Source organism: Sodiomyces alcalophilus, assembly GCF_042370955.1.
Source record: "Sodiomyces alcalophilus JCM 7366 unplaced genomic scaffold ACRALscaffold_1, whole genome shotgun sequence".
In the NCBI taxonomy this organism is placed as follows: Eukaryota; Fungi; Ascomycota; class Sordariomycetes; order Glomerellales; family Plectosphaerellaceae; genus Sodiomyces; species Sodiomyces alcalophilus.
The window spans coordinates 5447363-5469766 of NW_027263532.1; the positions used below are offsets into that span (position 1 = coordinate 5447363).

The window sequence follows — 22404 nt, forward strand, 5'->3', positions numbered from 1 at the left end:
AAAAAATAAAAAAACAAAAAATAAAGTAACTCTAACGCCCCTCCCCCCTAACTCCCCCTAACCTATACCTAATAACGACCGAAACTTAGTTATAGTCGGTTTTTTTATAAAGTTCCGCTAACTTTGATTTCTTAATTTAGACTAACTAGCCTAGATAATGGCTAATAGTGGCTAGATAACGCTTTATCTTAATAAAGGCGCCGCGCCGTTTCTCCTTGGCCTTTTCCTCCTTTTCTTAGCGACGATACGCTATAGGGTTAAACCCCTTATTATTATAAGCGAATTTTTTTATAGCCTTAAGGGCCCGCCGTAACTTAATTTAGACCCGATAAGCCCGCCGCTATAAATATAATTAGCACTATCTTAATATACACTAAGTACACTTTAGGTTAACCTATAAAAGTATAGTTATTAAGACTATCGCCGCCCCGCGCGGCCGCTACTAATATTTTCTATAGCTTCTTAGCTGCCCGCTCCGCCTATAATAAAAGCTATATCTAGTTAGTAACCTTAGGAGCGGTTAAAAAGAAGGGGGCTATAGCTATAGGTAAGAATATACTAACTTATAGTCTTTACTATTATTATCCTAGTAGTAATAGTATTTATCGGATACCTTATTACCGTGGCAGGGCCGTATAGTAATAGGACTAATAGCGTTATCGCTATATAGCTTTAAGCTAATAAAGCTATAGGCGTACCGCCTATAGGGAGTATAAAGCTCTAGGCTAGACCTAACTAAAATAATAGGACGTACCGTTATAATAACGCTATCGCCGTCGCTAAAGTCCGAGGGTCTATTACTAGACCCGTTAATTAAGGGTACGAACTCCGATAACGATAACCCGTCGGAGGAAGCCTCCTCCTTATTAAAGACGGTGGCTTTATCGGCATTACCGCCTATAACGATATCCTCGCTAATATAGTTAAGGATACCCTCTAGAGCGTTAAGGTACTTAGGAGCACCGTCGGATAAGCTATCGCTCTCTAAAAGGGGAGGGCCGGTCGACTTAGTAACCGGAGCTACCGTAGTAACTAGCTACTCGATAGTCCCGACTAGCGCAGGTTATCTAGCTAGAGCTGCCGCCGTAACTAGCTACTTAATAGCTTTATCCTCCGAGAAGGAAGAAGATAACGAAACAGAGCTTAATTCCGAGCTCGAATCCGATAACGACTCGGATAATAAGTCAGGCTATTATTACTGCTTTTACTATAACAGCTACTACTTAAAAGCAGCCGCCGCTACCGCTACCTTAGCCTTAGCCTAAGCCCGCTAAGCCGCTCGCCGGGCCTTCTTCCTAGTAGTCTTAGTTATACCCTTATCGATAACCTTAGGCGCTACCTAGGTAGACTTATTACCGACCGCGTCGGACTTTTTACCGCTATACTTATTATTTTTACCGGCCGCGCCGGACTTTTTACCCTTCTTATAGGATAGGGGCGCTATTATACGATAGTCTGCTTCGAATACTATAGGTTAGCCTTAATTTCCCCTAAAAGGGACACGATACTTATATAATAGTGTTATTATTATTATTAATATTAATAATAATAATAATAATCTACCATGATATTAGCCGGACCCTAAGCCGCCCGCGTTCCTATATACAATACACGGAACCATATAAAGATAATACATACCCTAATAAAGAGTCGATAAGATAAGTTAATACCCTTAGTATAGACGGGGGCGGATAACTTACTATTAATAGTAATAGCGTTATTATTATTATAGATAGGTAAATAAGAATAGGTAAGGAAAAGGAAAAATAATAAGACGAGTTAGGCAGACAGAAAAGTCCTATACCAGTATAGGCGTATAACCTAATATAGGCCCTACTTATATTACTCCTTCCCCTTTTACCTAGATACGATTACCTATTATAGGTTTCTACGATACGGTTATTTAGTTAATAAAGGGCGCGTCTAGGGTGCTATTATAGAACACGCGTCTACGGAGGGGCTCTATTATTATTAATATTCACGATAAATATCACGCCTTATTATTACCCGGCCTTAAGCTAGATAAGTCGCGAGAGGGCGATAAAGGAAATAAGGTAAGTTCTTTATTATTTAGGACTATATCGTAACAGGCTTTATTTAGGATAGGCCCTTTATATATATATCTTAGGCCGCCTTAATAATAGTAGCAGTATAAGAAGAGTGGATAAAAGGAGTCCTAGAGGATTACTAAAGCAATAAGGACTACGGTTTACTACCTATAAGTGCTATTATTTACCGATATAATACCTGCCTTTAGAATTATAGTTTATCTAGACTAAAGCCCTTTATCGGAGGGGCCCTGGCCAGAGCGCTCGGGGCTTTATTAGGGTATAGTCGTAATAGTAGTGATAAATAAGGGGACCTAGGAGAGTTATACTTTATCTAAAGATAATAGGGTCTCCCGGTTTATAAGGATTACGGTTATACTATATAAGGAGGATAGGATTAATTAAAGGAAGGTTAGGCCAGGTTAACGGGGATATCTAGTTTAGCTTAGATAGATAAGGAGGGAGTTAGTGGCCCCGATAAGTAGGGTTTAGGCCGGCCTGCCCGTCCCTAGGTCGGGATAGATTAATAGACGGGTCCGGACTAGTAACGGTTACCGGCTCCCGTGGATAGGAGCCTTAGAAGGAGGGGCGTAATATCAGGGATATTCTATTTAAGGGGGTCGGATAGGATTTAGGGGCGGTAAGGAATATATTAGGAACCCGGAACCGGCCTAAGGTTAACCCTAGGAGATATTTAGGACCGAGTTATATTTTAGGACTATTAAGTTAGCCTAAGACCTATTATCTTAGAGCCTTAGGTTATTATATACTAATCCTAGGGAGGATAGTTATTAGCCCTTAAGTAAGGTGTTTCCCGTTAAGTCCTAAGTTAGAGGGGCTTAACGAATAATCTTATAATCATTCCCCCCTAAGGTCAGCTTCGTGACCTGTTCTTATTATAGTCTTAACGACTCTCTTCACTCCTCACACAAAACCTATAACAATACGCCTCTTATAGCTCCGGTAGGATCATAACTAAGGCTCGCTACTTAGCTAACCTCTTATTACTAGTCGCGAATAAGGCGTTATCGTGATATACGGTAACCACAAGCTTAAAGAATCGATATTCGATATAATCCTTTTAAACTACTCGAGTAGACTACTTAGTGGACGAAAAGGTATCGGCCTAGGACTTAGAACAGCCCTATAAGGTGGTATTTTAGGTATTCTTATCGTCTTCGGATATATTATCGTCGGCAGAGTCGTCTAACTCGGTGGTCTCTTTCCCTTAAGCGAATTACGGCGCCCCTTCGATATCCTATATAGGCTCCTAGTTAATATCCTGATTATTTAACTACGACTCGTTATCGCGAAAGACCGGAACAGATATATTACTAAGGGACCCTTCTATAACCTTTTCTACGCTAATAGAACCTAGGCCAGCTATATCGATATAATTAGAAGTCACTATAATACTCTACTATAGCAAAAAACGATGGTTTCTATATTAGAAATATAAGACTCTGTATTATACGGATCGGCTCGATATTTAACCGATAATATACTCGTATTCCTGTATAATAGGGTATATCATGGAAAAGGACCGGCGCCGTTTTAGTGTCTTAGCTATAAAGTCACTTATATAAAAAGCTAGATAAAAAGCTGCTAACTAGATGAAATTGTCGAACGCACCCTTAGTAAGTCTCGGAACCAAACGTTCATTTTATTTTTCCACCTTCTGGGTTTAAGAAGCTGGATGAAGAGGAAAAACAATAACCAAGGTGGATTCCAACAGTTTCTACGATGATTACAAGCTTACCCCAAGCCGGCTCACTTACACCGTACCTAGAGTTGGCAAACCGGAGGAGATGGATGTATGTACGTTGTAGATTTGCCTCGGCACTGATAAGAGGTACCCACAACCATGGGCGTCCAGACCAATCTACGAAGTCACACGCTCACCTCCAGTCGGTCCTCCCACCAACGACCACTGTAGAATCACACCCCGGCTTCGGCAGCTGAGTCCGAGCTTCACTACTACCCACTAATTTGTCCGCTGTCTATCCCGACCCACCCGAGCAACGGCGAATAATACTAATTAACGTGAACGAACCTCCGCATCGAAACTGTCCTTCTCTCTCTCTCCCCTCGAACCCCTCGAACCAGCTTTTTGAACGACATCTATCCGTTACGTCCCTCTAATACTACTTTCCAGCTTCCTTTATTGTATTCGTAATAATTATAGCATCATTGATCAACCGAACAACGACGGCGACCTCCAAACACTCTTCTCCCGAGCCGTAATCTCTTCCATCTTGCTACGCCACGAGACGACCCGACCGACTAACCGACCGACCGGCTGTAAGCCGTTTATTGATCCATGGCGCCACCAAAGACAACCACTCTTCCCGTAATACCCCTCGCACGGGGAACCATCCTCCTTCCCGGCATTACTCAGCGCATTACCGTCTCTGCCTCCCGTCCCGACATCCCAGCTCTCCTCGCCAACGTTTACACTCGCGCCGCAGCGGCTGGCCCCAACGAGCGCGTCGACAATGTCCCCATAGCTTGCGTCCCAGTCGCGTCACCCTTTGTCGGCCCCAACGGCCAGCTGCTCATCAACAACGGAGAGCCCATAGACGAGTCCCAGATAAAGCGCGTTGACCCGGCCACCGCGACCAAGGACGACCTCTTCAACTATGGCGTCGCCGCTCGTATCACCGGCATCGAAGGCCGCGGTACCGCCGAGTTTGCCCTACGTGTCGAGGGCGTTTCGAGAGTCCGTGTCGAGAAGATCACCCAGGAGCGTCCATCCTTCGAGGCGAAAGTGACGCACTTCCCTGAACAAGGTACGTACATGATAATCATCTTCTGTCCGGCTTCTCCCCTTGTGTGGTTTGCCAGTACTGATGCGAAGGGACATTTTTCCTCCCGTCCCCTGTGTCCTATAGTCTCAATGGATCAGCAAGTCCAAGAACTCTTCTCGCTTCTTAAGCTCCGGTCCCGCGAACTGGTGCTCGCCCTGCGCGTTTCTTCCCTCCTTCCCGTGCCCCGTTCTGCCGACAATCCTGGCCTCTCGCCGATCCTCATTCGACGACTCGAGCTATTCATCATGAAAAAAGAGGTCCAGGATGCGGGTTCCCTCGCCGACTTCATGGCCAACATTGTCGAAGCATCCTACGAACAGAAACTCGAGGTCCTTGCCGCTCTCGACGTCAAGGTCCGTCTCGCCAAAGTCATTGAGCTGCTGGATCGGCAAGTTGGGGGCCTCAGGAACAACTTCAAAATCACCTCCATCACGAACGTGCCTGTCCAAGTGCTGGATAAGCTGCCCCAATTCAGGCAACGCTCTCGCTCCAACGGCATGCCCGTGCCGCCCAACGGCTTCTTCCCACCCGGCGCTGCCAGCGGCATGGGCCCTGACCAGGACGACGACCAAGAGCCGAACGAGCTGGACGAGCTGCGCAAGAAGCTCGATGCCGCCCGGCTGCCCCCGGACGCTGCCAAGATGGCGGACCGGGAGCTCCGGCGGCTTAAGAAGATGATGCCGGGGAATCAGGAGTATCAGGTCACGAGGACCTGGCTCGACGTCCTCGCCGAAGTTCCCTGGTCTGCGGTGACCGAGGACCGCCTGGGGCCTGATACACTGGCCAGGGCGCGAAAGCAGCTAGACCAAGACCATTACGGCTTGGACAAGGTCAAGAAGAGGCTAGTAGAGTACCTTGCGGTTCTGAGGCTCAAGCAGTCCGTCAATGACGAAGTCGACGAGCAGATCAAGAAGGCCGAGGAGGAGGCTGCCGCTACCGGAAACGCCGCCACGAATGACGCCGCCGAAGGCTCCCCTGATCCGCGGACACCGGTTGGCGACAAGCCCAACCCCCTTGCCAAGCTAGACGCCCTCAAGTCGCGCCGCATGACCGACAAGTCGCCCATCATGCTCCTCGTGGGTCCGCCGGGCGTTGGGAAGACAAGTCTAGCCAAGTCAATAGCGACCGCCCTCGGCAGAAAATTCCACAGGATTTCCCTCGGCGGCGTGCGAGACGAAGCCGAGATTCGAGGTCATCGCAGAACCTACGTAGCCGCCATGCCCGGGCTGATTGTACAGGGTCTGCGAAAGGTCGGGGTGGCGAACCCGGTCTTCCTCCTGGACGAGATTGATAAGCTGGGCATGTCCAACATGCACGGCGATCCGTCGGCGGCCATGCTCGAGGTGCTGGACCCGGAGCAGAACAGCACGTTCACGGACCACTACATCAGCATTCCCATCGACCTGAGCAAAGTCCTCTTCATCGCGACTGCCAATAGTTTCGATACCATCCCGGCGCCGCTCCTAGATCGCATGGAGACCATCTATCTACCGGGCTACACGACTCTGGAGAAGCGACATATTTCTATGCAGCACCTCATTCCCAAGCAGATCCGGGTCAACGGCCTTTCCGAGGACCAGATCACCTTCAGCCCAGAAGTGGTGTCCAAGGTCATCGAGTCGTATACGCGGGAGTCGGGCGTCCGGAACCTGGAGCGCGAGCTGGGGTCCGTCTGCCGCGCCAAGGCGGTCGAGTACGCCGAGGCCAAGGATAGCGGCCAACTCGAGTCATACAGGCCGCAGTTGACGGTGGACGACATCGAAGCCATCCTGGGCATCGAAAAGTTCGAGGAGGAAATCGCGGAGAAGACGAGCCGTCCGGGCATCGTCACCGGCCTGGTCGCTTACAGCTCGGGTGGAAACGGGAGCATTCTCTTCATTGAAGTGGCCGATATGCCCGGCGACGGCCGCCTGCAGCTTACCGGGAAGCTGGGCGATGTGCTCAAGGAGAGCGTAGAGGTGGCTCTTACTTGGGTCAAGGCCCACGCCTTCGAGCTCGGCCTGACCCCGGACCCCTCGGTCAACATCATGAAAGACCGGAGTATCCACGTGCATTGTCCGTCTGGGTCCATTCCCAAGGACGGTCCTAGCAGCGGCATCGCCCAGGCTATCGCGTTGATTTCTCTCTTCTCCGGGAAGACTGTTCCCCCCACCATGGCCATGACGGTAAGTGTTTGATGGTTCTGGCACGGAGACTTCCGCAACATTTCTTCTTTTTCCTTTGACTCTTTTTCTAACGTGGGCATGCTTTGCAATCCTCTAGGGCGAAATTTCTCTCCGTGGCCGAGTCACCGCCGTCGGCGGCATCAAGGAGAAGCTCATCGGCGCCATGCGGGCCGGAGTCAAGACTGTGCTGCTGCCGGCGCACAACCGCAAGGACGTCAGGGATCTTCCGCAGGAGGTTAAGGATGGACTTGAGATTCTCCACGTGAGGTACGTGCGCATGCATCATTCCCAACAGCCTGTTCCCGCATCTCCATCACTCCCCCGCCCTCTTCTTGGTCGGTCGTCACTGACATCTTCCGCCTCCCTCGCCATCTAGTCATATCTGGGATGCCGTTCGGCTTGTCTGGCCTGATTCGCAGTGGCCAGGCCTGGAACACTATGTGGCGATTGAGAGTCGCCTATGAGACATCGCTTGCGCCGTCTTTTATTTTATTATATGTACATCTTTTTTCAGGCCTTGCTCTCGTCTTGGTGTTGGCAATTTGACCTGTCGAGAACAGGTACGGTAGAAGTTACCAGGATGCTGTTGACATCTGGCAGACTGCTTCGACCAGAATAGATGTTCCATCTGAATGGAGTCGAGGTGTTGTAGTCTAGGATAACCCTGCATCCCCTCATTACATTCCTGTGTATGTAGTTGTCTGATACTAGCACATATATTCTCTTGAAGACAGTCAGTTCAAATTCGACCAATTCCGGCTTCACGCCCAGTCCCTGTTGCTTCCATCAGTCCCTGTTGCTTCCATCGCAATTGCTAGACAAACTCTCCGTTGTGTCTCCCTTCATTAACCCTATCGCTCACCATGTTCCCTAGTGCGTTAGCTGAAGGTCCTTATATCTGACCTCTCCTGCTCGAATCACAGGCTCTGAAACAACCGGCGAGATAGCCAGGCGACTATGGCCGGAGCAGCGATAAACGTCGTTATACACACTGAGCAAGCACCAGACATTGACCGAGAGAGTAAGATGCGTCTGTGTGGCGTTTTCCGGGCCGTTTACGCGAGGGGCCATGCCCAACAGATAGGCAGGGAATCCTGGGCAAGGTCGATTCTCTAGTGCTAGGCCATGAGCGTCTACGAATACTCTGCCAGTCCCTTAAGGACAGTTTTGGGTTTCCTTACGCGGTCCGCCGGCTGCCGGAGCGAGGTTCCTGGGCAACCAGGGAGTGAAAGGCACTTGGGTTTGAAGGCGTCACTAGATCGCTCCTCTAATATACCTGATGATGCAAACATGTGCGTCGATGACCAGTGCCAGTGCGAAGGAAGTACATACCTACTGATGACATCATTTTGGTTGGAAATCTCAAGGTCGAGACCAAATCAAGGGGAATCAAGGGGGCGATCTGGGTTGTCTCTTATCTGTATTTGCCCACCAGAATACGTTGTAATTACACGTACTTGTACTCCATAGGTACGGTACGAAGTAGGTACTGGCTTGGAAAGCTCTGGTTGGTCAGATATCGCTGACACATCAAGTCGACGTGCCAATGTACGTTGTACAACGCACGTACCTTGCATGCATAAGGTAAGCGGCGCGGAGCCTGTTGTTTGATCTCCTGAAAAGGCCGTCTGAAAGGATTTCAATATGTAAGCTTGTCTCTTGCAAGTCTGACGTCTTACTGCAAGTTGCTGTGTATACATGTAGATGGACAGTCTATCAATAAACGGGCTTTGGTTGCCTCGCGCTTCTCATTGTTGCTTGCTCTTCAGAGGGAGTTCTAAGTGCCCACAGTCCGTTGTACAATGGCTCCGTAGAGGCCTCGGAAAGTTCAAGGTCGAATGTTATTACACAAGCTTTTAGAGGAAGTACCCGGAACTGCGCAACTCATACGTTGTGCGTTGTTGTAGAGCTCTGGCATAGATTGGAAATTTCGGAACTTTTGCTTATGTGCCTAGTGACTTTCATGTACAACGTACAAATACGCTCAGTGCTATCCGAAATGGTCAGTTTGCGGGATGGCATAATCGAATTGGAGCGCATTGTCATTTCAGTTTTCTTTTTCCTTTCTGTTTTTGGATTCCCTGTTAAGACAGACGGAAGAAAAAGAGATGAGAACGAAGAAAATGTTGGCGAAATTGGTAGTAGGTAGAGTACGTTGTACACTACATATGTACGAAGTACATATTGTACCTGCATGTACGTTGTACAACGTAGATGCGCTACGGGAAGAAGTCGCAACCCTTGCCCTCTAAGTAGTAGCGCCTCCGTAATGCCCTTGTCATCTCGTGGTTGATGTCTGACTGACCCTTGCCCCTGAATATCCCCACGCACCCCAGGGATCTCATGTGGGATGCTCAGGCCGATCAGCGCCATCTGCAACCATTTAGTCTCATTATCTGTCATCTGAAGATTTTAGAGGGCCGTGCGCATAAATGCGCAAGTTTTTTTTTTCCCGTTCCTTCGTCCCTTCTTTTCCTTGCTTTTCCTACCTTTCTTTTTTTGAAAGAAAATTGGAGTACGTTAGACAATTCATTGTTGCCGTTCTCCGACATTGCATGCAAGCAGCGTCGGCCTATCATGTTCAGTGATAACCGCCTTGCTTTCCTGCACTCGAGACGAGACATAAGACGTTTCGGCGGATATATACACTAGATAGGTAACTGCACATGCGCAGAGTGCTCGGAATGTATGGGGGGAACAGGTTCGTGGCCTGGTCCATGAGCCTGCGTATGTACCCAATTTGCTGGGACTTGAACCGTGCAACGACGACGATGGATTAATTATGCACGTGGTGGAACGTTAGCTATATGGTGGGAACGGGACGAGCTCGCGTCTTCTTTTAGTCCTTCTACGTCCGAAATCGGCTATGTTGAAAATTCTCCGCGATTAATCAATTTCGAGAGGTGGGTAGTGGACGTGACGCAGGTCACGGTGAGGTCCGTGGCAATCGAGAGGGGAATCATGGACTTGCTCGGTTTGAATACGTTGTGCTTTGCATCATTAAAATTACTACCTAGACCAACGAAGGATTTGTCGGTCAGGATCCTCGCAGCTCACCTGGCACGACTAGTAGCCTGATGGAACATAAGGCTGCCATAATGCTACGATAATATTAACAAATACTACGAAGTAGGGCCCTGGCCCTGTCGTAATTACAACGTATGCGTGCGACGTGACTCTTGCACGTCGCTGGTACGCTCCTCTGTTATTCGACCTTTTTCTTCTTCTTTTTTTTTCTTCCCCATTCCTTTCCTCCTCAATCTTGTCAATGGCCTCGTTGTGTACCGTTTCTTTCTTAATCACGTTGTTCCCTTACCGTAGTCCCTACTAGATCAGTCTTCTGGGCCGCCCATAGATAGCGTTCTTTATATTATCCTCATCCTTATCCGAAGACTTGTCTGGTGATGTACCTACGATGGGTGCTTGGCACATGGAATGCCTTGGGTAACTTGTATATCTTGGGAGACCTCAGACCTCGATTCTGTCTGCAACTCTAGTCCTGATAACACGCCCATTCGTCGCTATTGGGCGTTGATTTGAAGTGCCGAAGCCCCTCTTTCGTAGGTACTTCGTAGCACTGTACTGTACTTCGTCGGGTCAAATTACAAGGAGTTAGCGCCCCAAGCTGCTGTCGCGGACAGATTGAGGTCTGGTGGGCTCGACGAATACAGAACAACTCGGCCGAATGATCATGTCGCGAATTCAGGTGAGGTGGGGTCAAGGTCCCACGAAATGACTGTACACTGTATTTCGTTCTCTGAATACCTCGACTCACCTTCTAGAAAATGTCGGCAACAGGAAGACCTGGCCTCTTAACTGCCTGCATACGAAGTACATACAGTCACTGGGCAAAAATTCCGACGGATTCTTAACAACTCCCCACTATTAGTATACGCGTTAAAGGTAGAAATCCGTCGAAATTATTGCTGAGCCACTGTACCTACGCTTGTCTGAGTCTTGTGCGGGGAAAATTATGTAACTGTAAGGCCAGGGTCGTGTCCTTCTGCCGTGCGTTTGGCGCATGACAACGACCCAGCATTCGAGAGAATTTCTGATGATGACTGGTAGCGGGCAAATACCTTCGCATTCGGTCCCAACGGCCTCCGGACGCCTGCTAGGACGCACGGACCTTTATAGTACCAGTGACCTCGTGTCTTACGGATCTACATCATACAGTGGGTTGTACATACACACTTCATATGTCGCCACCTTTTCCCTTTAACAAGATTCGGGAATTGACGTGAGGCATGATTATACAGCGTACCTATATGGAATTCTAGACATTTTTGTAGCGACTTTTGGTATCTACAACGTACATTGTACGGACTACGTCGTACAGTACCTAGCCATTTCCATCTTCCTAGTGGGTCTATGTACGTTGTAGTGTATCTGCGGGGAGCCGGTAGGAATATTCCACGCACCAACCTCCGCAGGTTGTGAGCACCCACGTTGCAGGACGGAGACACCAGTGGGTACCTGATTCAACCACTCGGAGAGCCCACCGACTTGCTCTTCGACAACACGGTCAGCCTTTGACCTATAACATACTACAACGTATGTAGGTAGGCATGCACTGCCAATATGCTTGGGATTTGTTCCAGTGCGTCCGAGTCGTCGTACAGTCATTGAGCAAGGATTCCGAGGATATCGAACAATCCACCCCACCGCCACCACTACAACGCATGTACAACGTACAACGTATACGCATTGACAGTCAAAAAAATCGCCCCGGGACTTTTGCAGGGCCACGCACTGCACGATATCAGTTCAGTTGGTACCCGCAGCATGATGCTTCGTAAATTACTTCGCACATGCTTCTTATTATCAATAGCCTATCCAGCTCTCCATCACTTTGCCTCTTGTTCGCACACCAATGCGGCCCCATGGCAGTGTTCCATTCCCCGTCGGTGAATTCCACTTTCCCCACGCTTCGGAGACTTAAGAAAGAAGCTCAGAGCACACCCGGTCCTAATTACCCAGTTGCCGGCGTCTAGTCGTCCCATGCCCGGTCCATTCCTTCTCCGAGTGTGATCGACCCTAGCCGATGGCCCCGCACGCACTCTTCCTCAGACAAAGACGTCGAGAATCGGGAAGCTCCGCAATCGCACCGCCAAGATTCCCGCTCCTGTCTATTCCTACCTAGGATAGTCACGTTTACATAAACCCCGTATGCGAAGTGTGTGTTCCAGTTCTTTGCCAAATGCGTCCGACTGGGGTAGTTCGCCAGCGGGCGGCAGAGAGAGAGAGGCATGGCATGCGGCCACGGCCGACAACAAACCCTATCAGATGCAGTAGAGTAAGATGCCCTGCAAGTGCGACAAGTCATCCATGTGTAAAGTGATACAAACGTCGAAGCGGCAAGGGAACCAGCCAGACACACGGCCGCTATTCTGCAATGGCAGTTGGGCGCTGAATTAAGAATTCTATTCGATTGGAACGACTCTAAGGGCCTCCTGCCAGAGGAGAAGGGAATACAAGTCAATTCGAAGTAGCGTACCTAATATCGCGTCCGGGAAGCTCCGAGTTCGGTGAATATCACCGTAGCAGACTTCGATGGTACGCTAAATGAGAGGGTTCGGCTGAGTTGCTAGTCCAAGAGGTATCGATGCGCTGGTTGCGTGCGGGCGCAGAAGATTGACCCAGGGTAGGTAGCTGTCGCTGTTGATATCATGCGCATCCTAGAGCGCGATGGCGTTGGAGGGTCAAGTTCTTTCTCGAACGTGACTGTCTCCACATTAGAAAATTAGCGAGGCGGGTATTTTAGGTAAACAGGCCGCCGCTACCTTCGAGGTCGGCCAGGCCTTGCAGGATCCCGCGGTTCATCTGACTTTGGTTAGCGCGGGCCGTCGCTGGCATTCTTCCCCCAACCCCGGGTCCAGGCGCAGGGCACAAGGACAGGGGGTAGATGAAAACCTTCAGTGCTGGCAGATCTTTGGATGCACCTGCGTCAATCCATTACAACATATGTACATATACATATGTACGTTGTAGCTGTACATGCAACGTGGTAGGTACGTCGGAGGTTGAAGAATGTGCCGTCCGACAAAACGGGGAAAGCTGGAAGTGCCGGCACTCTCCGTTGCGACCCAAAAGTTTGTCTTGTTACTCGGAGCCACCCGAAGAAGCCCAAGTCAGAGCCAGTAAGACGAGCAGCAGTGATGGCGTCTACCTAGATCTATGTGTACGTTATATATCTGTACACGTGTAGATAGCGACTCATCAGCAACACTAAGAGGATTTTTAACACCATATGTCATCGTACATAGGTAGGTAAATGTTGGGGCCCAGAAATATGCGCGTGGCGAGAAGATAGCGAGAGTACATACATACGTGTACATACAGTAAGTCGACACAAATGTCGAAAAAATGTACCCCACCTACGAGTGAGTACCTATAGGCATGGTGTTATACGGTGTAGGTAGGTATATTTGCTTGATAGCTGTGTCTACATACCTACGTTGTACGTTGTACGTTGTACATATGTCTAGCCACTATACCACGTGCAACGTACCAGATTCTGTGATTCAGGGAATATTACAACGTATGTCAAAGCATGCATCCCTTACCCACCTATTTTCCGGGTACAAGCAATATAGGCCAATCCTGCATACGGAAATAAAATATACCACCTCGCCCGAATAGCTGGGTGGGAGAGATGTTAAAAATAAAGCCGAGCCTCAACTGAATGTACTTCGTAAGGTACCTTGAAGAAAAGGGACAGTAAAGTGGCCAGCATTTCGTGTCTATACAACGTACGTACGTTGTACAGCGGTATGTACGTAGGTAGGTATAAAAAGCTCTCATGTTCTCTGGTCAGTGTACGTTGTATGTATGTAGGTAGGAATTCTCGAGGGCACACGCGGGGATTGGACAGACGCCACTGGCTCGGGTCATCCCATCTCTTTTGACCTTTGACAAAGAAAGACTCTCGGTCAAAGTCCCAGGAGGGTCGCGACATCCTGGTGCAATCTGCAGTCAGCAGCAGCGGCCGGTGTATCGAATCTCGTAGGGTCACATCGCTGCGTTACATTGCATGCCAACCCCCAGCACCTGGTCTGGTAAGATGTACAACGTACGTTGTACGTTGTACAATCGCAATTACAAAGTACCTATACATACGACGTTATTTCCCACCGTCTGCTTGGCCAAGCCATGAAATATGCCGCCAGTCGTCTCGTCTCGTTTCTAGCTGGGAATCGTGACGCAAGTTGAAAGGTACAACGTAAATGGGTTAGGTGGGCCCGAGGGCTGTTCCATCCAGTTACCTACCTACGTTGTACTGGCTACAACTTACCTTGCTGAATGTCGCCCAGTCGGCACGAAAGTTGTATCAACGATGGTTGCTGCAGCCATTCCTGACCCCGTCTTCAGGCTCGCCCTTCTATGTGGCAGTTGGGTGACCTGAGACGGTTCTGAACTTTGAAAACACGGATGTGGTCACTCCCGAGCGATCCGGGAATCCCCTTATCTTGCTACGGCAGGGCTCGGACGTTTTTACTTCGACTTCCAATGGGGTTCGATTGCTCCTAATGTCCCCATCCCTGCCTCCGACAGCCTTCGGCACGCAACGAGCTAGCAATCGAGCTGGTACAGTCACTAAGCAAAATTTCCGAGGAATTCGTAACATCCCGCCACGACCACTAGTGTGCATTTGAAGCCTCGTGCATTTGCATACAGCGTACACTACAAGTAGGTTGTACATACATATTCGTACACGTTGAAAGTCAAAACCTGCCGGAGCCTTTGCGGAGCCACAATCTAAGGGTGGTGGGTACAACGTACATACATAATATGCGGAAAGCCCAACTAAACTCAGGTAGCACCCACTGCAACATTGACTTTTAGGTAACCAACTTCAAGACTAGCATAACCAACGGCCCAGGCAGAATTACGGATAGTAAAGGCCTCATGTATCAAGGTCCTTTTGCGCCTACCTACTAATTGCATCATTTGGATCCATCCGACGGGGCGGCTTAAAGGTGCCACTCCTGCCGAACAGGGAGCAAGGCAGGGGTCTGGGAAAGCGAGCTGAAAAAGCAATAATCGACCTCATCATCGGCATGGCGCTTCCCTGTTGCCGACCACTAGGCAGCTTGGCTTCTTTCTTTCTTCCTCATAGAACACCAAGATCGCCCTAAATTAGCCAAACCCGAGGCCCTAGCAATTCCGGCCTACCGGTTGCTGATCACTGCCTGCCTATCACACCTCTGCATCTTTATTCCGCACCTTACGAAGTATTCATTCTAGTACGGTATACCTTATGGGTATATACAACGGTATGTATGTACATTATGTACATATGTATGTCTCTTCATGAGGCTGGCCTAAGCACATATCCAAGGCACTTACAAACCCACTGTAGGTACGTCGTACACCTACAACGTACTGTGCATGTCCCGAAAGTGGGAACGGCGAACCAGCCTGGGCGATCAATAACTACCTAGTCTTTATCTCTACGTTGTAGGTATATCTCTACGAATATTCCACGATACCAGGTCAGGGGGCTTAGTATAAGTCCACGTGCCCTACTACCTTTTATTAACCTATATGTACATTATTCACAGATACCTTACACTGACATGTGTACGTTGTACACTAGATGTCCTGGTAGGTACTTACCTAACATTGCCTTCTCCAGCCCGTCGGGAAGATTGGAGCTTAGATCGCAGGCACACCACTCCACGCCCTAGTTCCTTAACCCAAGACCAGTAAAGTGTATGTGTGTACTTACGACTATGTACATATATCTTGCTAATATCCGCTTTGTGCCGCCATCCCACCCCCTCTTCGTAACCCTGGGCATCGTCAGCCTTCTCAACCCCCATGGGGCCCCTTTTCCTTTTAAACCCCGTCACTGGCTCCGCTGCGACCTGTTAGGGCGACTTGTCATTTCCTGGCTCCCCACTCCCGCTCCGCTCTGTCCATGCTGCCGCAGACGCAGGGTAGTGTACCGGGTCTTCGTCTAGGTATCCAGTCCACTTTTAGCATGGTACATAGGTAAGTAATATGTACATTGTACGTTGTAATGTCGGTAGGTACCTACTGCACCTAGCAAATTCGGTACAAGTAACAATGTGGCTGGCAGCCCGCTCAGCCATCGGGCCAGCTGCCATCTTCTCTCGGTTCTGACCATTGGAAACGACGAGGCCCGGGAAACCCCCACCCATTTTCCAAAATTGAGGCTCCTAGGGCTACAGTATCCACCTGAATCACCCTCTGCTACTCCTCCTCTTCGGGTCCTCGCAGTCATTTGGCATGATGAGCCCCGACGCGCGAGAAATTTTGTACGTTGTATGTCCGTCGGAACTACGAAGTATATGCGACGTAGCCAGGCCGCCGCAATCGAGTCTCATCAGTTCTCCCTGCATCAGCCTAGGAAGCATCCATCCTCAAATCTCCTCATCTAGTCCATCTGGTGGCGCCTCCGGGGCTGTATTATAGACCTGAGAAGTGGCGTGCCCAAGGACAGACTAGGCCACCAATGTTCCGGAAGGATGCGACATTCCCTTTCTGTCCCTAGGTAGCTAATTAGGCGTCATCAACGGATGGCCGACAACGAATGGGATGGACCACGAATATACGCAGAGTATATGCTGCAGAAGATGGCGGTGGTCCATCGATCAAGATGGCGTCTCATGCTGAGAACATTAATTTGGAACGAACCTTTCTCGGATTGAGCGCAAAAGGAAGAACCTCTACGAAGTACGGAGTAGATACAGGTCCCTTGTTCTCGTTCCTTCTTCTTCTTTTCCTTCTTATTATTTTTTCTTTCCCCCCTCTTACTCAATTTATTTCGTTCGTTGTACACTACATATTGTCGGGTTACTGGAACCTTCATTTGGGGAGAGGCTGTCTGACCATACCTACTTCGGCACTTTGTGGCGTAATATCTCTACCGCCCCTTGTCCCTGGCACCCAGACGCACGGAAAATTGGCGATATTGGGTCGGTATGAGAGGCGCACGTCCAGGGCTATCATGATGGCATACAACGTAGTCCCTCCACTCTTGATTAGAGCGCCAGAGGTTACCTGTATCGTGACCAGGGTCTTCCTTGGTGCGTTCTGCTTTGTAGACAAGGCAAACTAGATCAACCCTGAGGGAACCCCTGCTTCGTCGCCATTGGCTTACCCGCCCTCCCCCCCCCCCCCCCCCTTTCTCTCCTCCGGTAGTCCAGCACCGAGTTGCACAAAAACCGACCGGGAGCCACCGATCAACTCTTCCCCAAATCAGCTTCTAGACCTCCCACCTTGATCTCCAACTCTCCCTTGCCCGACTAATACGATAAGAAGGATCAAAACTCGGAGAAGGAAAAGAGAAAAGAGAAGCGTCCTCTCTGAGACATTTTACTCCGACTTGGATGGTCCCACCTTAGAGCTCCGTTGACTCCGTCTGCCCTTTTTTTCCCCCCTAGCCTCCATCCATTTCACTCCACCTGGGCGCAATATCCCAAACCAACGATCAAGATCAACGACCACAGCTGCATGCTGTGCCGCCGGCACCCCGATTGTCATTGTGCGGGTACAACGCCGTGCAGCATCCCTACTCTATTCTCGTTTTCCCATCCCTTCAGCTCGACCTAGCTTCCCGCTTTGTCAGGTCGCTCAAGCTGCCTCGCGACGCCTGTCGAGTTCCCAGCTCTCTCAACTTCGCCCATCGCTCTTACCCGACTCGTATCCATCTCCAGATACGTCGCATATCTGTCTGAACGGCTTCCTTCAACCACCAGTCGCTGTGTATAGAGCATCTGGATTACCTTCGTCCTGTCGCATTCCTGCACGTTTCTCGATTTATCATTACTCACCACCCCTGGTGACTGAGGGCGGCAAGCAACAAGCGATCAGCGTCCCCCACCAGTCGATTTTAGCGCATTCAACCAACCGACGAATCGGACGACTTATCGACGTACTGTCACTGAACCTGCCACGACTGCTTTGTGAGCCATGCACGCTCCTGCACCCGGGACAGAGTGACAACATTTTCTAGACTTTGGGAGGCGTTCCCCCCCGACGGGACACAAGCTGCCGTCAGCAGCGACGCTGGGAGGAGCTCACAGGGCCCACTAGTTGGTCGGTCCTCCAGTGCACATCGTCCATGCCAGCAAACAGCAGAGGCTGTGATACGTCGCCTGTTATACGCGGCCAGCGCCAGGGCATCCCCAACCTGCCGTACTTGGCCTCAAACCAGACCTGGGCCGAGAAACGACCAGAACCCGAGCCCCTTTCTCGATCAGTCGCAGCATATCCCTCACCGCCCATGTCAGATTCCCCCCCTTCTTCCAAGCCCCACGCGACGCAAGACGCTGGGGATCGAGATCAACCACAGAGGAATTACTCAACCGCCGGTCCCCAAGATGCCTACTGGGTGGGGGCCACAGCATTGACACAGGGTCCAATGCAAGGAGGACAACCGCCGACGCAGCGGCCAATGCAGCCGCCGCCCCATACGCAACCGTACCAGCCCGAGACGTCGGAGAGATTGACGCACGCCTATTCTCGAGCAGACGACGCTGCGACAGGGAGCGCCTTTGCGTCGCGCATGACGGGCCAGCACATGCAGGAGCGAGCGCTTCCATACGCGGCCATGTCAGGCCCGTTGCCTCCTCCTCCCGCGCCAGGTTATCCCGCTCCCCCGGTATCGAAGTCGACCACCGAAGGCGCTCGGCCCATCGCCTCTCCGAAATCCCAGAGAAAGCCGAAAGGCCATGTTGCGTCAGCATGCGTGCCCTGCAAGAAGGCCCATCTCAGGTGAGTCACGCCCCGATTCTGGACAGAGCCATGTCCTGCAATATACGTGACTGCTGTGGCTAATACAATCGTTCAGATGTGACGGTAGGTTTTTTTCCTTTCCTTTTTGTTTTATCCACTCTTTCCTCTTTTTCTTTTTCCTTTTTTTTTTTTTTTCTCGCAGTCGGCATCCCTCAGCCCTTCCCTCGGCTTCTCTGCTGGCTCAGAGCTGTGGTCGGTACGAACCTCGGCAAGAAAGCGACACACATTTCCGCTGCATGCATGCGCATAAATTTGCGCGCCTTCGCGGAAGATTGGGAGGTATCCTTTTGCTCGAGATTCACAAACGAACAGCCATATACAGGACGCTCCTAGATACCATACCATCACGAGTACACAGAGCTCGGCGAGCTGAATCAGACACGAAAGTGCGTGTCGGCGGAATCCGCCGACACTTGACGACAATGTCAGCAAGAGCTGTGAAAAATTGGGCGACTGACGAGCAGGAGGAAAATGAGCGGAGAAAAATGCGAGGAACGGGCACCTTAGAGACGCCAATGGCGCGCCAACGGTGTCGTGGCGGACTCTTTCAGGCCCCAACTTTCGACACTGGCGGGTCCCTTTGTCGCAACCGTGCTCGACTAACACAAATGGGGCTCTTGGAACGAAAGTGCGGCGTCCCACGGTGCTGGGTCCGGTCGAAGCTAGAGATAGCCTACCCCGGATTGTGTGGCTACGCGCGACTGAATTGACGAGGAGCTAGGAATGCTTTGTGGAGATCAATTCCCCCCTTGCGGATTGGACGCTGCCAGAGACGAGGTGTCTCGGTAGCATATGGGGAACGGGAGCAAGCGCCCCAATTTCCTGCCGCAACTGACCAAGATGGTACGTGTAGAGCCATATGCTGACTGGGAGTTTTGATGCAGCTCGTCGCCCATGTTCCCGATGCACGACCAACGGAAAGGAAGATGCGTGCATTGACGTCCAGCACAAGAAACGCGGCCGGCCGCGACTACGAGACGATCGAGAGAGCCGGTCAGGTCCGCCCACTTATCCTCAGGATGCTGGTGCAGTGAGAAGGCCTTTCAGTCTGTATTCCTCGGGCGGGCCAGGGCCAGTTACAGGGTACGATGATTCCATCCGACCTAATCAGCTGTGCCGAGTTTTAACGTCTCAGCGCAGGGAACCAATCGCCCCCAAGTATCTCGAACGAGCCGCGTCGTCGGACGCGAATATCCCCGTGCCGTCGCCAGTCTCCGCCATGACACCGGAGCCGGTGGCTTTTCTCAATCCCGATATGCATATCGTCAAGGCGTCTCCCACCTTCATGGATGCCCTTGGTGTCGGCAACATACAGGGCAGGAATTTGTTCGACGTGGTTACGCCGGCAGAGAGGGCTAAGGTCCAAAGACACCAACAGTTGATACAGGAGGACCGCGTCAGGAACGATCCGATGTACTTGCCCCCGATATTCGGCAAGCGAGAAGAAGAGCGAGTGTTTGATACTCTGCGGTTCGACGCAGAGGAGCTTTCACGGATCCCGATGGACCGCCGAGATGTGCTCGTCTTTGCGGGTCAGGATGGGCAGCCGAGATCTTTCAGCGTGCGCATGGGGACAGCCAAGCGGGACTCGATCTACTTCATCGCCATACACTTGCAGCTGCCCCCCGGCTTTCCCTATCCCACGCCCTCCCCCCAGGGAAGAGAGGCAAGTTACTCCTCGTACACACCTTTGCCGCCGCCTCATCAGCCGCAACAGCAGCACCATCAACCACAACAGCACCATCAACCACAACAGCACCATCAACCACAACAACACCATCAACCACAACAACACCATCAACCACAACAGCACCATCAACCACAACAGCACCATCAACCACAACAGCACCGTCAACCACAACAACAACACCATCAACAACAGCAGCACCACCAACAACAGCAACAGCAGCAGCAATACCATATTTCCTACGGCCACCCTACGCCTTTGTCTGCAAATTTGGACACGGGTAGGCAGAGGTTCGTGGAAAGCGGTTTGGCGCCACGTCCTAGCCCCGGACACCCTCCCCATATAACCCCCGGTCTTAGTCCTGGACTGAGCCCGGGGCCCAGTCCTGTATTTGGCACGGGCGGCATGTCTGGGCCGTATGGTGCGTCTCCCAGTCGGGCGGATTTTGTCTCGGGACCTCCACCGAGTCAGGGACCCCGCAACGATCTGCTGTCGACTGTACGGCCACCATCACACCACCAATCGTATCAGCTTCCTCCGATTCGATCCCCACCACAGCATGGCATGCCCCAACCTGATCCGCCTGCCAGGAGGGAGGAGCGTTCTGGTCGAGTCGACATAGAGGGATTAATCGAGAAGCCGAAATAACCACGGCACCCACAATAATGCCTCCTTGCTTGTGCTAGCAGCCCTCGCCCGTGTAATAACGGATTTCGAAGGGGTTCAGGGTCTCATTCCATCGGCGCCCAGCACGTCCTGGTTGTTCCGATCAGGATCTTTTCCGCTCCTCGCGTCCTTCACTTTTAAAAAAGATACCACCTGTACAACCAACTCTTGTCTATTTGTCTCGATTTCTTACATATACTTAACTACATTTGGCTGATTTTCTCTTTCCTCCTTTTTCTTTTGAGTATCGACGGCCTAAAGGCGAGCGTACTTTTCCCAACACCATTGCTAAAAACCGTCATTTTCAGCCATCTTTTAAGTTTCATTCACGGCTGCTGAAGACATGACTACGGATGGTGAAGATGTAGGATAACGATGGAAAAGATGGTTGGGAGCTGGGTTCCTGGTTGATTTTGGGTCTTTAGTGTCGGGGGCACTTACGAATGGAAGAAGTCGAGAGTGCCGCGGAGAGACATTGGATCTTGGACTTTACACAGTTTTAAGCGAACCGGCGTGGTGGCCGGGGCCCAATACATTCTGATGTCCCTCAGGAGGTTTGCGTGCATTCAAATTAGGCGATTCAGCTTACCGGCTGTGCGCAGGGTCAAGTCGAGACTGGCGCGGTGGATAAGGTTAGGCAATCAATGTCTCTGGTATTCTCATGTCGGGCCGACCTGGTCAAATGCTTGGGAGCGGGTGTCTGATCTCGGCTGTCTGCTGTCTGAATAGGAGTTCAGGGGGGGCGAGGAGAATGCTAGGGCAGACTCGTGACGTATCGAGTCTGAGCAGTAGTAGGGGCAAGAGAGGGGAATGATTGACAGGAGACAAGCGGCACATTGCAGGTCGCGACAGAACTAAAACTGAGAAGCGGTGGTAGCCTTTCGGCAGAGATGTACTACGTGCCAACAATATGCTAGCCTTGCGCTACCCAGCTCGGTCTCGCTTGTTCTTCCTCCGTCTCGTACCGTTAACCTGCGCCGCTAAGAATTTATCGCCGAACTAGGGTCTGTAGCCCACAGCAAATGATGGACCCTTGACCTTTACTGTCGCTCTGTACGTGCCACAGGGATAGTAATCAGTAGACCTGTATGGTGAGTGCAAAACAGCAGGAAGAAGTTCAAGAAACCAGCCGTCGACGGGGTGCTGCTACGACCGCCTTTAACATCACATGTAAATGTCGAAGCCGAGTTTCTTTCCACGCCAAGTATTTAGGTGGCCCCTATTTCTCTGTCGCTGCCGGCTTTGGTAACGTCTCCGGTGTGAAA

General features: G+C 50.7%; 5 protein-coding genes across 5 annotated transcripts; 3 read left to right on the forward strand and 2 right to left on the reverse strand.

Moving 5' to 3' along the window:
- Nucleotides 1–4136: 4136 nt before the first annotated feature.
- On the forward strand, nucleotides 4137–7973 carry ACRALDRAFT_1045700 (uncharacterized protein). Its single transcript, XM_071015403.1, has 4 exons — nucleotides 4137–4837; nucleotides 4940–7020; nucleotides 7118–7287; nucleotides 7397–7973. Exons 1-4 carry the CDS (start codon nucleotides 4369–4371, stop codon nucleotides 7482–7484), a joined length of 2808 nt encoding a protein of 935 aa, XP_070880174.1. The 5' UTR covers nucleotides 4137–4368; the 3' UTR covers nucleotides 7485–7973.
- A 426-nt stretch (nucleotides 7974–8399) lies between these two features.
- Nucleotides 8400–11192, reverse strand: ACRALDRAFT_205026 (uncharacterized protein; the record flags this gene model as incomplete). Its single annotated transcript, XM_071021580.1, has 20 exons — nucleotides 8400–8438; nucleotides 8474–8542; nucleotides 8587–8671; nucleotides 8700–8777; nucleotides 8810–8903; nucleotides 8997–9075; nucleotides 9116–9210; nucleotides 9260–9294; nucleotides 9326–9408; nucleotides 9540–9624; nucleotides 9687–9769; nucleotides 9809–9823; nucleotides 9951–10010; nucleotides 10044–10072; nucleotides 10206–10314; nucleotides 10415–10487; nucleotides 10530–10798; nucleotides 10849–10864; nucleotides 10961–11134; nucleotides 11188–11192. The coding sequence occupies 20 exons, from the start codon at nucleotides 11190–11192 to the stop codon at nucleotides 8400–8402; spliced, it is 1575 nt and encodes a 524-aa protein (XP_070880175.1).
- A 27-nt stretch (nucleotides 11193–11219) lies between these two features.
- Nucleotides 11220–13543, forward strand: ACRALDRAFT_205025 (uncharacterized protein; the record flags this gene model as incomplete). Its single annotated transcript, XM_071021579.1, has 19 exons — nucleotides 11220–11260; nucleotides 11313–11383; nucleotides 11454–11488; nucleotides 11518–11544; nucleotides 11583–11704; nucleotides 11787–11927; nucleotides 11964–12045; nucleotides 12091–12167; nucleotides 12210–12311; nucleotides 12359–12497; nucleotides 12565–12576; nucleotides 12612–12664; nucleotides 12703–12721; nucleotides 12760–13000; nucleotides 13032–13201; nucleotides 13287–13318; nucleotides 13363–13403; nucleotides 13439–13461; nucleotides 13535–13543. The coding sequence occupies 19 exons, from the start codon at nucleotides 11220–11222 to the stop codon at nucleotides 13541–13543; spliced, it is 1437 nt and encodes a 478-aa protein (XP_070880176.1).
- Nucleotides 13544–13820: 277 nt separating this feature from the next.
- Nucleotides 13821–15845, reverse strand: ACRALDRAFT_205024 (uncharacterized protein; the record flags this gene model as incomplete). The annotated part of the gene is made up of 17 exons (XM_071021578.1): nucleotides 13821–13829; nucleotides 13880–13989; nucleotides 14036–14070; nucleotides 14155–14268; nucleotides 14315–14437; nucleotides 14511–14592; nucleotides 14662–14678; nucleotides 14708–14778; nucleotides 14848–14950; nucleotides 15007–15091; nucleotides 15170–15191; nucleotides 15226–15246; nucleotides 15309–15344; nucleotides 15374–15441; nucleotides 15508–15524; nucleotides 15600–15677; nucleotides 15748–15845. 17 exons carry the CDS (start codon nucleotides 15843–15845, stop codon nucleotides 13821–13823), a joined length of 1089 nt encoding a protein of 362 aa, XP_070880177.1.
- Nucleotides 15846–18136: 2291 nt separating this feature from the next.
- Nucleotides 18137–21269, forward strand: ACRALDRAFT_2117851 (uncharacterized protein). The gene is made up of 4 exons (XM_071023784.1): nucleotides 18137–18765; nucleotides 18842–18849; nucleotides 19671–19869; nucleotides 19927–21269. Exons 1-4 carry the CDS (start codon nucleotides 18275–18277, stop codon nucleotides 21119–21121), a joined length of 1893 nt encoding a protein of 630 aa, XP_070880178.1. The 5' UTR covers nucleotides 18137–18274; the 3' UTR covers nucleotides 21122–21269.
- Nucleotides 21270–22404: the final 1135 nt, after the last annotated feature.

Excerpts from the sequence above, each read along its gene's own strand:
- ACRALDRAFT_1045700 (XM_071015403.1), top strand. The coding sequence starts at position 4,369 with ATGGCGCCACCAAAGACAACCACTCTTCCCGTAATACCCCTCGCACGG. Across the intron at positions 4,838-4,939 it reads GACGCACTTCCCTGAACAAG|TCTCAATGGATCAGCAAGTC; the intron begins GTACGTACATGA and ends TGTGTCCTATAG. Across the intron at positions 7,288-7,396 it reads CTTGAGATTCTCCACGTGAG|TCATATCTGGGATGCCGTTC; the intron begins GTACGTGCGCAT and ends CTCGCCATCTAG.
- ACRALDRAFT_2117851 (XM_071023784.1), top strand. The coding sequence starts at position 18,275 with ATGTCAGATTCCCCCCCTTCTTCCAAGCCCCACGCGACGCAAGACGCT. Across the intron at positions 19,870-19,926 it reads GGGCCAGGGCCAGTTACAGG|GGAACCAATCGCCCCCAAGT; the intron begins GTACGATGATTC and ends GTCTCAGCGCAG.